This window comes from Bombina bombina, chromosome 1, assembly GCF_027579735.1.
Source record: "Bombina bombina isolate aBomBom1 chromosome 1, aBomBom1.pri, whole genome shotgun sequence".
Taxonomy (NCBI): domain Eukaryota; kingdom Metazoa; phylum Chordata; class Amphibia; order Anura; family Bombinatoridae; genus Bombina; species Bombina bombina.
Window position 1 is genome coordinate 608696166 of NC_069499.1, and position 19076 is coordinate 608715241.

Genomic DNA, 19076 nt, shown 5'->3' on the forward strand with positions numbered 1-19076 from the left:
GGAGGATACGCAACCCAGATTGTCTGGACTACACATTTTATTCCCATCCCCACCGCAAATTTTCCCATTTAGACTATCTCATGACAGATGTTAACAGCCTGGCTAAGGTAGACCTCATAGATATTATGCCTAATTCTTGGTCAGACCACTCTATACTACAATGCTCCTTTAAGTGGCCGCATAGATCCCTATCTTCTTACACCTGGAGGTTGGACGATTCCTTACTAGCAGACCCCATAATCCTCCAGCGATTAGAAAAAGCTCTGGAGGAATATTTTTCATTAATGTACCATCAGTTATTGATCCCAAAACCCTATGGGAAGCCCATAAATCGGTCATCCGTGGACACCTAATTAGCATTAAAGCACATCAACATAGACAGACAAGCAGACTTCTTAATGATGCATTAGTGAATCTCCCCAACCTGGAGGACTTTCTTAAAACCCAACCAGACAACTCCAAACTTGCACAACAAGTCGCAGATTGTAAGTCACAAATAAATCAGTTACTAGGTAAAGAATGCAAAAAGAATGCCCTCAAACTAAAACAAAAATATTATGAAGGTGGGGACAGATGCGGTCCTCTCCTTGCCAGAAAACTAAAAAGAAGGCTAAATAAAGGCTACATCATGACATTAAAAAATAGTCAGGGTAAAGAATTAACTACATCAGAAAAAATAGCTGAGGAGTTTAGAACATACTACTCGCAGTTATATAACCTCTCTGGTTCACCTCAAAGCCAGGCACAAATAATACATGATAACAAAAGCACCTTGATAAAAAAGTACCTTTCAAACATGTCATTACCGAAAATCTCCTCAGACCAACAAAAGTCTCTTAACAACCCGATCTCACAAGAGGAACTGTTAGAAGTAATTAAAACTCTCCCCAATAATAATAAAGCCCAGGGCCCAGATGGCTTTTCCAGCCAGTATTACAAAACGTTTAGGGATATACTCACTCCCCACATGCTCACCATGTTCAACTCGATAAATGAAGACAACCCGTTTTCGAAATCCTCTCTAGAAGCTCGCATAGTATTACTCCCAAAACCAGGCAAACCCCCAGACTCAGCCCCAAATTTTCGACCTATATCCCTGCTCAACGTGGACTTGAAAATATACTCAAAAATACTGGCCAATAGGCTTAACAAGATCCTTCCACATATCATTGATAATGACCAGGTGGGTTTCATCCCGTCTAGAGAGGCCAAGGATAACACGGTCAGAGCAATACAAATTATTAATTATGCCAATTCCACACAAACCCCCCTCGCGGTGGTGTCGGCAGACGCGAAGAAAGCTTTCAACCGCGTCTGTTGGCACTTCCTCTGTGAAATTTTATATAAATACAACTTGGGTGAATCCTTTGTTTCTAAAATAATGGCCCTTTACACCTCTCCATCTGCTAAAGTAAGAGTTAATGGGATATCCTCAAATTCTTTCCCAATAGCGAATGGCACTAGACAGGGGTGCCCCCTGTCACCACTCCTATTTGCATGTGTAGTCGAGGCACTTGCCACAGCAGTGCGCACCAACCCAAACATAAAGGGACTGCAAATACAAGACACTAATCACGAAATACTATTATATGCGGATGACATCCTTTTCTGCCTAACTGACCCAATAAATGCCATGCCCCCCTTAATAACTGAACTGGAGGCATTCTTAGAGGTCTCTAACTATCTAATAAACACCTCAAAGTCTGAACTCTTGTTAGTCCACTGTAGCAAGTCTATCTCTTCCCAGATCACCGACTTAAGCCCCCTGAGTATTCAACCCGTGTCCCTGAAATATTTGGGGATTTACCTCACCCCAAATACACAAGACCTGTTCCAGGTCAACTATCTACCCCTTCAACACTCACTGATAGCAGATATGTCATTATGGAGATCCAAAAATATTTTGTGGTTAGGCAGAATCAATTCAATTAAAATGAATGTCCTCCCCAGAATTCTGTACCTGTTCCAGACCCTTCCAATCCCATTACCCCCTAAATACTTACCAAATCTGCAGAACAGGATATTAGACTTCATATGGGACAAACGCAATAAACATCTTATGAGCAAACATATAAAGGATGGGGGGTTAGGGGTTTCAAATTTACAAAACTATAGGAAGGCTACATTCCTCCAACGTATAATCGACTGGTTCACGAATTATGAACATAAAAAATGGGTAAAAATGGAACATGACATCACACACTTCCAACACCTAGGGTCTCTCTGCTGGCAAAGTAAAGTAGGACTACTCCAATTAAATAATAATAATTTTATAGTCCAGGAAACCTTTAATATTTGGGAAAGAACACTAGCAGAAAATCCTCTTCTTTCCTCCAGATTTTCCCCCCTAACGCCCCTCACAGACAACGTAGATTTCCCCCCTGGACAAAACTGGGGGGCATCAAAGCACAGAGCACAGCACAGGGTGGTCATGTCTTACCAATTAGGAGATGAACAAGCCTTTTTCCCTCTAGATAGATTAATTGATAACAGCCTTCATATGTATTTGAATTGGCTCTTCCTACACCAATGCCACTCTTATATCTTCAAACACCCTGACAGGACCAACATTATACGTCCACTGACCCCCTTCGAATCCTTATGTAAGTCCCCCAATCCAATGAAACACACCCTTTCTTTAAGATACTCCCTCTTACAGGCTCCTCCACTATGCTATGTCCCCCACTACATTGATAGGTGGGCAGAGGAATTCCACGTAGAAATGTCCCAGTTTGATATGTTACGTATGTTCAATAACATCACTAAAGTTTCTTCATCAAGCAAACTCATAGAGACCAACATCAAAATTATTCAGAGATGGTACCTAACACCTAGCAGAATAAATAAACTTATTCCCTCTGCCAGCAATAAATGCTGGAGGTGCGAAAACTCAATAGGCTCTATGGGCCACATTTGGTGGTCTTGCCCTCTCATTCAGGCATGCTGGGAATTTATTATAGAGGTTACATCTAGAATGCTAAAAACAAATCTGACACCAGACCCCTTGGTATGGCTGCTTAACAACTTGCCGCATAAGTTTCCCACCCAGCAGAAAAAAATTATCTTCATAGCCAGCAACAGTATGAAATCCCTCATTGCTCAAAGATGGAAAAGTAAAGAGGTACCAAACCTATCTTTATGGTACAATAAATTCAGTCAGATACTAGAGCTGGAGGAATATGCTTATATGCTACGTAGGTAGGACTCCCTATATGTGGAGTTGAAAGCGTTCTGGGAGTCTTTCATACAAGAAGAGTTCCAATATACACCTACAAATTCTTAGGTTTCTAGACAGAGTGTGTAGTGAGATGTGATACACTTTTAGCCATTTTTTCAGTATTACTTGATGTACGCCGCAATACTTTCATACTTTTATGTATGTATGTTTCATTTATACCCCTTTGTTCCATGTTTTATGTATATTTTGAATATGCGTTTCCCCCTGTGCATTTATTTTCTTTCTTTGTAAAATTGATTACTTTCTGTAATGCTTCATCTTATTTTACCAATAAAGCTGATTTTTAAAAAAAAAAAAAAAAAAAGAAGAATATGTTCTTAGTATTTATATATATATATATATATATATATATATATATATATATATATATATACACAGTATATATATATATATATATATATATATAGAGAGAGAGAGAGAGAGAGAGAGAGAGAGAGAGAGCTATACCTGTATATATTCATATAGATACATAGGTATAGATATATATTTTACAAAACATTTTAACAAAAAATTTAAAAAAAAAATCTATGTGAAGAACATTGGAATGTGGTTTTTGAAAGAACTGTCCATTGAAGTCTATGGAGAGAAAAAGTTAACGCAGTTGCAATATTCGAAATCCTGAAGTTGGCGTGCATCAGGTTTCTCACGTGTTAACTTTTTACTTTTAACTTGTAATATGTACGCTAACCTGTCAGCGTTAAAAGTTTACTTTCAGCAGTGCTAGCATTCAAGCAAAAAATATTTTGTGCGCCTCTAATAATCTGGACCATAATAAGCTAAGTAAAGGATACTTAACCCTCAGAGTGCCAGTTACATTTATTTATCATTTTCTTGGAAGTGCGCTTTAACCAGGCGTAGGCATGTTAACACATTAAAATATTGTGTACCAAACCTTTGCAAAGGTCATCTGCTAAGTTGGGGTGGTAGGGGAGGTATGGGACAAGAATTCTGTACCCTCTATTTTTAAAAAAAAATTAACATTTTTATTCTTTAAAGCTGTTTTTTTTGTCATTTAACATTAAACCATATTTGGCACAACATCCTGGTGTCCAGTGGGGTTAGGATGGCCTGTGTAAACAGTTTTCCACCCAGTTTTCCACCCAGAAGCACAATGCTATGCACTAGCATGCAGCCACTTCTTTACTGCAACCATTCACTTCTCATCCCACAGAATCATTTGAGCATCAGTGGAAGGGTTAATTTCAGTAACCTATACTGTAAGGCGATAAGAATAAATTATACCTCTTATCTATACTATAGTCGCGTTTGTAACGCGTCCTTCGGTGTTGCCAGTTGCGTATGCATACTCAAAGGAATTTAATATTGACTGGACTCTGTGCAAACATTTTCTTGCCCCCCCCCCTGCAATTTCGCTCTCCACCACAACATCCCAAAAAATAACTAAATCAATTGGCTAATGGGCTAATCATTTTAAAAAAAAAATAAATAAATTGCAATATGTAAAACTAGACCTAAGCAGTACTAATAAGTAAATATATAAATTCCTCCACTGTGGATTAATTTAATATGCTTTTGAATGTGATTCTGGTGTGAAGTAAACTGGTTAAAGAGATTTAGGGCAGCCAACAGGAGCAAAGCAAGGTAAAGACTGAGGAGGAAGCATGGAGGTGCAGACAAATATAAGTTTACTGACTGGAACAGCAGAACTACTATGGGAACCTGTAAAATCTGAGACAGAGAGGAAAAAAAACCCTATAAAAATAAACCTTAACTTAATGTGTGAAATATCAGCATGACACTATACATCAGCCACAGCAGCACATGCCACTTCTTTGTTAATAACAAGTTCCCTCTCACCTTGCACTATACAATGCTGCATGGGGGAGGGGCATGTGTGCACTCACTTATTCTTCCCACTGACACCTTTCTACAAAGCACTGTTCCCCTGACAATCTTCAGTTAGTTAATCTTAGGGCCACAGCAGAAAGAGCAGGGTTAAGGAGACCAGCATACTGGATGCTGTCTGCCCAAGGCTGCATGGCTACAGTGTGAGACGAGTCACACAGCCTCAAGACTGAAGAGAGCAGTATGTGCAGCTGCACAGATGCCTAAATCCTCATGTGCCTGCCGCTCCAGCTTTCTGCTGCATGCACCTACAGTCAGCCCTACCCAGAAACAATCCCCACCACCAGAGCAGTTACCTGGTAACAGTGGTAACCCCAGCAGGACCTTTTCTGATACAGTGGGATTGGCTGGATGCCGAGTTAGGGCTTAGCATTCAGTGCTGCACAGTGCACATCTAAAAAAGCACATGGCACTAGCTTGGCATGTCACATGACACCGGCATGGTCTGGCACAGTTTCTCACAAATAAATATAAGCAGAGAACTTTTGACTGTGATATTCTTTCACCACCCTGCCATTTTTGGAATCCACTGGGATGAAGCGAAGACAAACAGAGCATTAAAAAAATAAATAAAAAAATAACCGCCTGCAATAAGTATTAAGAAAAAAACGTAACCGTCCGCAATAAGTATTACAAAAAAAAATACCCAATAAAATTATTAACCCCTAAATCCGCCAACCACAACATCGCAAACTACCTAATACATCTATTAACCCCTAATCCGTCAACCCCCCACAACGCATTAAACCTAATTTACCTATTAACTCATAAACCGCCAACCCCCACAATGCAAAAATTAATTTAATGACTAAGCCCCCTAACCTAACACACCCTAAATTAACCCCTTAATTACATAAAAAAAATACATAACAATTAAAATAAAAATAAAAAAATGACATTACATTAGTCTAAAATTACAGAAAATAAAAAAGTCTAACATTACAAAAAATATTAAACAACACTATCCAAAATAAAAAAATTAAACCTAATCCCTATGAAAATAAAAAGACCCCTAAAATAAAAATACCCCCTAATCTAAGAATAAACTACCAATAGCTCTTAAAAGGGCTTTTTGTAGGGCATTGCCCTAAATAAATCAGCTCTTTTACAATAAAAATAAACAAAGTCCCCCCTAACAGTAAAACCCTCCACCCACCAAACCCCCCAAAATAAAAAATAAACCTAACACTAATAAAACTAAACTATCCATTGCCCCTAAAGGGGCATTTGTATGGGCATTGCCCTTAAAGGGGCATTCAGCTCTTTTTCACTGCCCTTAATAGGGCATTCAGCTCTTTTGCAAATTACCCAATAAACCCTAATCTTAAAAAAAAAAAAACATAACACTAGAGCCCCAAATAGGTACTCACGGTTTCAGAAGTCCGGCGGAGAAGGTCTTCCCAGATGTGTCGGTCTTCCCAGATGTGCGCGGAGTGAAGGTGGCATGGAGCAGAGGTCCGGAGCGGTCTTCCCAGATGTGGCGATCCTCGGTGGCGGTCATCGGTGGTGGGGGTCCTCGGCGAAGGCGTGGAGGTTCTTCTTCATGCGATCTTCCGCCACACACTGAAGATTGAATTCAAGGTACCCCGTATTTATTGGGGTACTTTGCATTCCTATTGGCTGAAATTTTCAAAATTAGACAATAGGATGAGAGCTACTGAAATCTTATTGGCTGATTAAAACAGCCAATAGGATTTCAGTAGCTCTAATTCTATTGGCTGTTTTGAAAAATTCAGCTAATAAGAATGCAAGGTACCCCAAATTAATTGCGGTACCTTGCATTCAATATTCAGTATGCGATGGACATTGGATGAAGAGGAGCCTCCATGCCAGCTGAGGACCACTGCCGCTGCAAGGACCACCGCCGCAGAGATACGCCGCCGCCACCACAGATGACAACCGCCGAGGATCGCCACATCTGGGAAGACCGCTCTGGACCTCTGCTCTGCGCCGCCTTCACTGTGGATGAAGATGATAGACCGTCCTTTTAAGGGCAATGCCCATACAAATGCCCCTTTAGGGGCAATGGGTAGTTTAGGTTTATTAGTGTTAGGTTTTTTTATTTTGGGGGTTTGGTGGGTGGGGGGTTTTACTGTTGGGGGGGACTTTGTTTATTGTTAATGTAAAAGAGATTATTTTTTTAGGGCAATGCCCTACAAAAAGCCATTTTAAGGGCTATTGGTAGTTTAGTATTAGATTAGGGGAAGTTTTTATTTTGGGGGGGATTTTTTTATTTTTATAGGGGTATTAGTTTAGGTTTAATTGTATTATTTTGCATAGCTTTGTTTATTTTTTCTGTATTTTTACTTTTTATTTTTTGTAGCTCGGGGGGTTACATATTTAACACATAGACTGCCCTTTGGGCAGGCTTATCAACTAGTATTATATATTTTAAATGTGATATGATGGCCTAAATGTTTGCTATAACCACATCTTTTGTAATCAAAATTTTTCAGCCCACATTGCAAATCAAGTTTATTGTCAAAATGTACAGACTTTCCGCTGTTTGCAATGAACAAATTAAACAAAAGCAATTGAAATTGCTCAACACAACGAATGCTTCAAGTGGTTTCCCCAAATTCGACTGAAAGTGCAACTTTTAATGAATTCTGCAGTCTCACAATCATTCAACCCCTGAATAGAATCCCTCACAACAGCACAAATATGCGAAACAGGTGTTGTCTCAAGCACTAATCAAGGGCTTCATTAGTTACACCAGGTGTAGTTGAGCTAGAACACATGAAATACCTGAACTGGCTAGGGGTTTGTCGAGTGTCAAGTTTGACTGCGTGTTAGAAATATGGCTAAGTCAAAAGAATGGTCCAAAAAGTTAAGAGAGAGATCATCACCCTTCACAAACAAGGAACAAAGTTAAAGGGACAGTGAACCCAAATTTTTTCTTTCGTGATTCAGATAGAGCATGCAATTTTAAGCAACTTTCTAATTTACTCCTATTTTCAAATTTTCTTCATTCTCTTGGTATCTTTATTTGAAAAGCAAGAATGTCAGTTTAGATGCCGGCCCATTTTTGGTGAACAACCTGTGTTGTCCTTGCTCATTGGACAGCACCAATAAACAAGTGCTGTCCATGATTCTGAACCAAAAAATGGCTGGCTCCTTAGCTTAGATGCCTTCTTTTTCAAATAAAGATAGCAAGAAAACGAATAAAAATTTATAATAGGAGTAAATTAGAAAATTACTTAAAATTGCATGCTCTATATGAATAACGAAAGAAAAAATTTGGGTTCAGTGTCCCTTTAAGGTGCAATGTCCTGCAGTATAACAAGTAATTGGGAATACATAAAGGGGAAACAACTTTTACAGTACAGTGTCCCTTTAAAGGAACAGTGGTTACACTACCTGGACAGGGCAGAAAAGGAAGCTATCAAGTGACTGCAAAAGACCTCCAGCAAGACTTGGTGGCAACAAGCACTGAGGTTTCAGTTTGCATAGTAAGGTGCGTATGAAACGCAGAAGGTTTCCATGCCAAAACTCCAAGACCTACGCCACTACTGACCCAAAAGCACAATATACGCAAAAACATATAAATAAGCCACAGAAGTTTTGGGATTCTGTTCTGTGGAGCAATGAAATTAAACTTGTACTTTTCGGCCCGATGGATCAGTGGTATATCTTGAGGAAGAAGAATGAAGCATACTCTGCCTACAGTTAAGCATGGTGGTGGCTCGGTGATGCCCTGGGACTGCTTTGCATCCTCTTGCACTGGAAACCTAAAGCGTGTGGAAGGCAAGATGGATTCATTGAAGTATCAGGAAATCCTAGGAGAAAACGTTATGCCGTCTATGAGGAGGCTAAAGCTTGGGCGTCATTGGACCTTCCAACAGGACAATGATCCCAAGCATACCTTAAATTCCACCAAGACTTGGTTGCAGAAGAAGTCCTGGAAGATTCTACAGTGGCTATCACAGTCACCTGGCTTGTACCCCTTAGGAAATCTCTGGTGGGATTTGAAGAAGGAGGTTGCAGCATGCAAACCCAAGAATATTACTGAACTGGAAGCCATTGCTCATGAGGAATGGGCTAAAATTCCTCAGGAATGTTGCCAGAAGTTGGTGTCTGGCTATACATCTCATTTGCAGTAGGTCATAACAGCAAAACAGTGCTCTACTAAGCAGAGGCGTAACGAGAACTCTCAGGGCCCCGATGCAAGAATCCACGAAGGCCCCCCCCCCCCCATATATTTGCTGAGCATTATGTGATGAGATCAAAATGTGCTTTTTGGGGAAGGTTGCATCTAAACTTTGGTGACATGGTTTGGGGAAATGCTTTGGTATATAAACATGCAGTGCAAACTGCAGCAATCCATCTATATACATAAGACTCGGACATACACACAAAATACACATACATATACGCAGATACAGACAGCCATAAACACACATACATCCACTCATGCACAAACACAAATAAAATACCCATACATGCAGATACAGACACCCATTAACACAAATATACATTATCGCATGCACACACAATCTCAGATACAGACACTGATCAACACAAATATATATGCACGCACAAAATACACATACATTCACACAGATACAAACACAATATATATATATATATATATATATATATATATATATACACATACACACATATACATACATACATACATATATACATATACACAATACACACACACACAAAATACACATACATATATACATATACACAATACACACACACAAAATACATATACATACATACATACATACATATATACATATACACACACACACACACAAAATACACATACAAACATACATATATACATATATACATATACACACACACACACAATACACATACATACATACATATACACAATACACACACACACACAAAATACACATACATACATACATATATACATATACACAATACACACACACAAAATACACAAACACACAATACACACTCACACACAATACACATACATACATACATACATATATACATATACACAATACACACACACACACACAAAATACACATACATACATATATACATATACACAATACACACACACACAAAATACACATACATACATATATACATATACACAATACACACACACAAAATACACATACATACATACATATATACATATACACACACACAAAATACACATACATACATATATACATATACACAATACACACACACACAAAATACACATACATACATACATATATACATATACACAATACACACACACACAAAATACACATACATACATATATACATATACACAATACACACACACACAAAATACACATACATACATATATACATATACACAATACACACACACAAAATACACATACATACATACATACATACATACATATATACATATACACAATACACACACACAAAATACACATACATACATACATATATACATATACACAATACACACACACACAAAATACACACACATACATACATATATACATATACACAATACACACACACAAAATACACATAGATACATACATATATACATATACACAATACACACACACACAAAATACACATACATACATACATATATACATATACACAATACACACACACACACACAAAATACACATAAATACATATATACATATACACAATACACACACACACAAAATACACATACATTAACACAGATACAGAAACACATCAACTCACATACATACACTAGTGCAAACACACAGAAACCACACAAAAAACACATACATACACATTGTGTTGATTAAATACTGTTTACATTTGTTTTCACTTTTCTGAGAGCTCCCTTTTAGCCGTGAAATAGTTAAAAAGTGCTTAGAGAAAGGCTGGTCAAAACGGCAGGGTGAGGGGGATAATTTTGCCCTGCATTATAACCTCAAAGCTCCTAAATAAGCAGCAGCAGGACAAAGGTTGTAAAAACTAAACTTGAAGAAGTGATAATTGAAGATAAGTAACACAGCACATACCTTTCACCCGTGGGAGGAAACTGCAAATACATTAGACTGTCTCTTGCAGTGCTGGACAGCAGCATGGCAAACATTGACAATGACAGGCTGCTCTGATTTTGATCTATTGAGAGATTTGTTGCAGTTAATCTGCAGAAAAAATTGAGAGGTGCGCACAAATGCCGGTCCTGGTCTTCTACAACTACTTAAATGAAATATGGGAGGTTCAAAGGTTATTAAAAAAGCTCTACAATGAGAGCCAGCACTCACTCAATAAATGGCTCCTGTCAGGTGGTGAGCCACTCTTACATCCAGTCAGACCGCGATTTTCAAACAGCCCGCCCTAAGTAAGTAGCACACATTAGGAAGTGCTACTCTTTTGCTGGACCCTCAAAAAAATAATTATATATACTGTATATAGCGCACCATCCAGTTCTTGTGCAGCTGACAGTGCTCTCTTTAAAAAATGTATGCGTGGGTCTCACAATGACAGAGTATAATTAGATAGCAACGGTTCCAGCAATGCACTGACTTACCTCTGGCTCTTCCTACTTCCTTCCACTTCGCAGTCTAGTCAGGGACTTTCAAATGCGTTACCGGCTGGTAGCTAGCTGCATTGATTCACTGCAGAGACCGCTCTGCTCCAGCCTCCTTTCCCGCACTCAGCAGCAAATGTTTCGGAGCGTTGCCATGGTAATCCACGGCAACTCTCTGATTTAAAACTGTTAGGGTGCAGGAACGCAGCCACTGAAAAAAATTATGTCACAAAAAAGTTTGTTAAAAAAAAAAGTATTGAAAAAAAAACACTTGTGGAAAAATAAAAAAGTTTGTTGTTCTGCTGCAGCTGGGCCCCGCTAAGGTTGGACCTGCTGGGCCCGGTCGCAAGTGCGACCTCTGCACCACTGTTAGTTACGCCCCTGCTACTAAGTACTAAAGATGCTTGCCGCGAAGGGGTTGAATAATTTTGAGACTGCAGAATTCATTTAAAGGGACCCTCAGGTTTTATTAAATTTTCATGATTCAGATACAGCATGTAATTTTAAACAACTTTCCAATTTACTTCTATTAAAAAAAATGTGCACAGTCTTTTATATTTAAACTTTTTTTGAGTCACCAGCTCCTACTGAGCATGTGCAAGAACTCAGACTATACGTATATGCATTTGTGATTCGCTGATTGCTATCACATGGTACAGGGGGAGTGGAAATATAAATAACTTTGAAATGTGTTAAAAAAGAATCTACTACTCATTTGAAATTCAAAGTAAATGCTATTGTATTGTCTTGTTATCTTGCATTTGTTGATTATGCAAATCTGCTGTGTTTACTGGTCCTTTAAAGTTGCATTTTCAGTTCAATTTGTGGAAACCACTTGAAGCATTCGTTGTGTTGAGCTATTTCAATTGCTTTTGTTTGATTTGTTCATTGCAAGCAGCTATAAGTCTGTAAATTTTGACAATAAACCTGATTTGCAATAGGGGTTGAATAATTTTGATTACAACTGTAGGATAAGCAATGCAATGATAGAGTAAAAATATACAGCAGGTTTCTAATTCTCAGTAGTCATGCTAGTTAGACTTATAGATGATTGTGAGGTGGCCAAGGAGCCTCGTTGTGTTGGTGAGATCGTATTCAATGTTTATAGAACATTGCTTCACCTATATTTTCTACAGATTTGTTAGTGGCCATCCTGCTTTTAACATCTAGTGGTGTTAAAGGACCGTTAAATACACTCAAATTGTATAATGCACAATAAAAAGACAATGCAATAGCACTTACATTTTAAATTACCTGCAGATTTTTTTCTGAGAAATTTCAAAGATTGCTTAATTTTCCAGCCAACTGTATCATGTGACAGCCATCAACCAATTACAGACTCAAATAGATATATAAAGGCAACTCTTGTACATGCTCATTATGAGCTAGTGCCTCAGCAAGTTTACATATAAGAAGACTGAAAACAGAATGATGATGGAAGTTGGAAAGCTGTTCAACCCCTTCATGCCCTTAGGACATTCCATGCCTTTCTAAAAGTGCCTCCTCCTTTTGTTTAATGGGAATTCAAACTGAGGGGCATACCTAGCATTGTAGTCAGTCCCCCGTGATCTGATCCAAGCCTTGAAATCACGTGATCGCATTGACCAGGACATTAAATCTTACTCATGAAACCACATCCTAGTGCTAACAACTTCAGAACCACACTTGAAAAAATGTAGCTGTAAACATTTATAAATATTCCCATTTGTTTTGTTATGACAAAGTAGTCTTGCTGGATAGAATAAGATGTGCCTTGGAGATAAAAGTGAGGCATTTTAGGGGCTTGATCTGGATTTTTCATCCAACACTAAAGGCAAGCATGCAGAATTCATACATACTTTATTGCCCCAGCGACGTATCTCTTTAACTTGTACATATGCAAGAGTGGAACTGCTTTATCAATAATGTTTTTCCCCTTTTATAATAAATGTGTTCTGTTATTTTTGTGATACCGGTATCCTTCACAGTGGAGCACGTTCTTTATGCTAAGAGATGAACAGATGAGATAGATGTTGTTATGTTGATTATAATGGAGAGTCACTTACAGAGATGTGGCAAGGGGAAGATAAAAATCTCTTTCAATTTTGCAATATTCTGCAATAAATGGTTTTTGCAAATTGGTTTAATTAAATCTATGTCTGATAGAGTGAGTTCACAAATAGGTTTTGTGTGCTCACTCCCTGCTTAGGGTCTTACTTGCCTGTGTTTGTTCCAGTATACTCTCATGGTGTAATATAGGTATATATGCAGTGTTGGACCAAGGTCATGGTGTAGCCTATGTATATGTGGCTTCTGTTTATGGGAACTGTATCCTGAATGATGGTGTAACATATACATGTGCTGCTTCCTGGCTTGAATGTATGTGTGCCCCATCGTCGAGAGTGAAATCTGTTTTCTATGTGTTTTGGAGATATCTGTGTATATATTTGTTATAGACACTGGCTCTTGTGTATAAGGGATGATCACAAACATACCTTTGTGTTTTCTTTTTACATTTGCAGTTCCAAGGCGTCTTCTTGAAGAGATTGGGAGTTCATCTACAGATCCATTTTCTCTTTCAGACTCTACACATGGTAAATACTTGTGGAATTGTTACTTTTGTGCACTTTATTTTTCCTATTGACCCTCTCTAGTGACAGAAGGATCACATATTGCTGTATAAGGCCTAATAAACCAAAGAGTGGAGAGGTAAAATGATTATAGAGCTGGAAATACGAGTATGATTTTACATTTAAATTAACAAAATAGTTCATGAAACTGACTTCAAGTTGTGACACAACCCAGAATAAGTGCAGTCACCTTCCAATTAGCAAATTTAAACAATTGGTGTAGCTTACTTCCAAGTGACTTTCCTTTATGTTCTCCATTGAATAGGCAGCAATTAACTAAAGTAAAATTCTGTAATCCAATGCACTTACTTTATAAATTTTGTTACTGACATCCATTGACTGCCTGACTATTTCAGACTACAGTTAAAAATCGTTTTTGTGTTATTGTGATCCATTGTGTCACAGAAAGAGCTGAGCATTTGAGCTTTGGCCTCATTTGTCCTATATCCACCTTGTCCCTGCAGGTGGCTGGTACACAGGCCCTAGACTCTCCATGCTCTCTGAGGATGCAATGATTCTGACTGACTCCCTAGAAGTCTTTGCCATGGTGCAGGGTAGGTGACTACAAAAACCAGGGACAAATGGGGACAGAATAAAAAATGTACAGAGTCTCTTAGTCATTTTGTCTTAACTCACCCCCTCTACCATAACGAGTCCGCTACACAAACTGAGTTATTCAAATTCAAAAGTTAGATTTTTATCGTTAGAAATGGCCGCCCAGCTCCGCCTATAAACAACATCATAGACTCTCTTATTTTCAATGCTCCAATCAAAAGTGAATCACCAGTTAAAAATCTGTCTCACGCTTTCGTATTTTCACGCATGCGCACCAGCATAGGAACAAAAAATAAATAAATTAATATTTGTGTATGCACTAGAATGCCTTACTGTGGCTTCCTCGTTATGTTCAAGATGCACAGACGGACTTCCAGTTCCACAATTCACTAAAGATTCGCAGACGTGTTAGGAGGCTGATTACGACACTTTGTGCTACATGCACGAGTATGAGCTAAAAAAAGAACAGGACTATAAGGTAGGAGGAAAAGGGATTGGGCGGAGTTTTTTCGGCCATTTCTAACGATCAAAATCAAACTTTTTATTGCTAATAACACGTTTTGTGTAGCAGACTTGTTAGGGTAGAGGGAGTGAGTTAGGACAATCGGAACACAATCTAAGGTATGGGGGCCTATCTATCAAGCTCTGAATAGAGCTTGAGGGACCGTTTTTCTGGCGAGCCTGCAGGCTCGCCAGAAACAGCATTTATGAAGCATCCATAACCCTGTCTGCCTGTTCTGAGCAGGTGGACAGACATCGCCGGAATTCAACCCGATCGAGTACGATCGGGTTGATTGACACCCCCCTGCTGGCGGCCGATTGGCTGCAAGTCTGCAGGGGGCGGCGTTGCACCAGCAGCTCACAAGAGCTGCTGGTGCAATACTGAATACGGAGAGTGTATTGCTCTCCGCATTCAGCAAGATATGTCGGACCTGATCCGCAATGTCGGATCAGGTCCGACATACCTTTAATAAATATCCCCTATGGGCTGATGTTGATATAGACTGGTGTAGACTGTCCCTTTAACTAACGAGAGACAGGGAAAGATAATACGATGTTATAGAATGGTATACATAAATATTAATAACGTTTATTCTTTTTTAGTAATAATAATTACAATAATAAGAAACAAAATACAATTTTTGTAACTTACATTTCACAAAGTTAAATAGGTATTAGTTGGATAAAGTGCATCTGTATAGCTTAAGTAAATTAAACAGTTCATAAATTTAGGTTGTGCCATTACTACGTAGGGGTAACTGTTGAAACCTTTATGCCATTGTCATTAGGTCACTTTGTTGGTAGAGACTGAACTTTTTATCCTTAAAATGTCAAAGTCATTAAGCCACTCACCTGTGAAACATATTATTTGCTCACTTTGTATCTCTCCTAGATGTCCCTGAGAAGCTGGCTCTCTATTTCCTTTGTGGAGTCTCTGCAGGTTTAGTTTTTCTCCTTTGCATCTTTACTCCAAAAATAATATTCCTACAAGACATAAAGAAGGCTTTCTGGGAACCACAGAGCAATGATGAGCCAGTACTTGGAGGAATAAAGATGGTTGTTCGGAGAGTTGATGAAAATAGAGAGCATGATGACAGCTCTTCTGAATCGTCCTTTCGCCGACTAAGTCACTCTTACCGTTTTTCAAACAATATATTCAGTCCTGATGTTACAGCCGCCTTCGAGGGGACTACTGAGGACAAAGGACAGGGGACTGATGAGATTTGGTTGCCCAAAGAAGCGAGTCCTTATGCCATCCAGAAAATCAAGGAGACATCAGAGTAGTCCCTTTAACCTAAATAAATCTGTATTAGATCACATGAAACAAACAAGACAAGTTTTAAATATGCTCAGTGTTATAGTTAAAAAGAATTATACATCTACAGGTTTATACCACTAGTGTTCCTTTTCCTAAATTGATTGTGTCTCAATACTTTTACATTGATAATAATTGCAGAATCTAATTACTCACCCAAACTTTACACCTATAACTAGATTAACCCCAAATTTAATTATTTTTGACAAACTGATACTATTAAAAAAATGTTTATCTACCAATATATTCTATGTAGTGAATTCCACAACTTTACACAAAACTTTACTTCATATTAAATTGTAAATCCTGAATTTAGGGGCATTTATGTTTTATTCTGTCCCATAGTTTCTCATCTATGTTTGCTCCTATTTATATACAACATTATATTTACAATACTTTTAATATGTTAATAAATCATTTTACCAACATTTCTGAATCATTGGCTTTATTGTTTCACAAGTAATAATTATTTGAATCCATAAATACAAACTAAGCTTTAAGATAGTTATTAGCACACCCATTTCCTATACAAGGTACACATAATGCTACAACTGAGAATAGACCTATGTATAAATGTCAGTAGCTTATAGCTGAAGCAAACTATGATGTCTGTTCACTTTTACAATTGTCAAAGTAGCTTCAAAACCATAAAAGGGCTTGTTAGTATAGACTGCCCTCTGGTGGTTTGTGGACATATTTTTCATGACATTGGTAGCTAGATACATATATTGGCTTATATGCTTTGATATGATAATACTATGTTTGATACTTTATGGGTATACATGCTTTGATATGATATGATAATGATATATTTGATACCTTATGGGTATATATTTCCAATAACAAATTTCTGATGTTTGTTTTCTGCTCTTTAGTGCTGAGGACCACACAAAATCCCCTGACTTGCCAGATAGGTACTCAGGCCATTGTTTGTACAGCCCTGCTTAAGGATGATAGCTTGTATCTTTCATAAGAGAAAATTAGGGAATAAAAAAATCACACTGCTGCCTAATATGGCAATACTATGGGGTAGATTTACCAAAGGTCGAGCAGACATGATTTGCTGTAGTGAATTATGTCCGCTTGACCTCACTAAATGCCGAAAGCATACATTGTCCTCATTTAACATTGCACAAGCATTCTGGTGAAATGCTTGCACAATGCCGCCCCCTGCTCACTCTGGGCCGTCAATCATCCCAATCTTACGACCGATGCTTCTTAACTTCTGTTTCTGGCTGACCAGAAATGATGGGGCATCGATGCAGCATCCGCTGCTTAATAAATACTCTAATCTAACTGTTGATTAATGAGAGGTACCAATATATAGGGCTAGATTGAAAGTGCTTTACCTGCACTCAACAATTTTTTTACCATGGTGCGCCCAGTTGCACACATATTACAGGTCGCAAGTAAAACTTTTGTGCTCTCATAACCGTTAACCAGGGCTCTGGGGTCGGAAGGAGCACGCGTATTACAAGTTGAAAATAAATGCTAACACGGGAGCACAATCACGATTTACTCTCGTTGGGTTAGAGCGTCTTCAGAGCTCTGGCTAAATGTTTTTTTTCGAGACAAAAGTATATTTAAAAGTGCAGTTTCAAGCGGGCGTGTCCGGGCGGCGGCCATGATGGGTTGTAAAATCTAGAGCTCCTATTGTGATCTCCCTAATCCACCGATTACCGAGCTATATCTGCAACATCAGCTGAAATACACAATAGCATTGCATAGCTCAAGCAGTGCTGAATATAAAGATGCCAATTTGGCAGAGTATATGACCAATGGGACCAGATCTGGACCGTTGAAACCTTAAGTTGCGGCCTAAAGACAAGGCTTCAACCCCCCTACACACACACGTGCTGCAGGTAATACAGTTTTGTGAAAACTGTCATCAACTAATCTCACTAAGCATTTAACATGGAGGAATCTCATATGCTATTACGAGCACTTATACAAGAGCTGGATCGCAAATTAGACAGTTGTATCGCTGACCTCATTGCTACAGTGAAAAACTCGGATTGGGAGGAAGATGACATGTTATCTACCAACTCAGAAGCAGAGCCTTTATCGCTGCAGTGATTGGCAGCACATTGTCCGGGTACTTCCCCTACAAGTATGACATCGGATGGTGGGCTATATTATACTGGCATAATGCTGAAATATTCGGATGCCTTTCTCCCTGTTCATGGCGAGATGTGGATCGGTTGTCACGTGAGCTCGGACATGAACTTCAACACTGAGCCACTTCAAACTTCACGGAATTTAGTGCTTCAGCAACTATTTGACCCTGATCCTTATCCTGAGAGAGCCATAACGAATACTATCTACCACATTGAGGGGGAGCATCCGGCCTCCACAGTGAGAGATTGAAGCTACTAACGCTCATGTTCTCCTTGAGGTATCAGGTGGTTTTATTATGGTTACATCTGTTGTCGATCTGTACTACACTCATCTCGCCATACTTTGACCAGAAGGAACTATATTTA

General features: G+C 38.6%; 1 protein-coding gene across 1 annotated transcript in view; it reads left to right on the forward strand.

Moving 5' to 3' along the window:
• The window catches only part of LOC128638993 (protein eva-1 homolog C-like), a 101525-nt gene extending 84606 nt beyond the window's left edge, over nt 1–16919 (forward strand). The window contains exons 6-8 of the mRNA XM_053691134.1: nt 14115–14186; nt 14687–14776; nt 16171–16919. Of these exons, the coding sequence (XP_053547109.1) occupies nt 14115–14186; nt 14687–14776; nt 16171–16562 (554 nt within the window). The 3' untranslated portion in view covers nt 16563–16919. The remainder of the gene's footprint in view (nt 1–14114; nt 14187–14686; nt 14777–16170) is intronic.
• The last annotated feature ends 2157 nt before the right edge of the window (nt 16920–19076 follow it).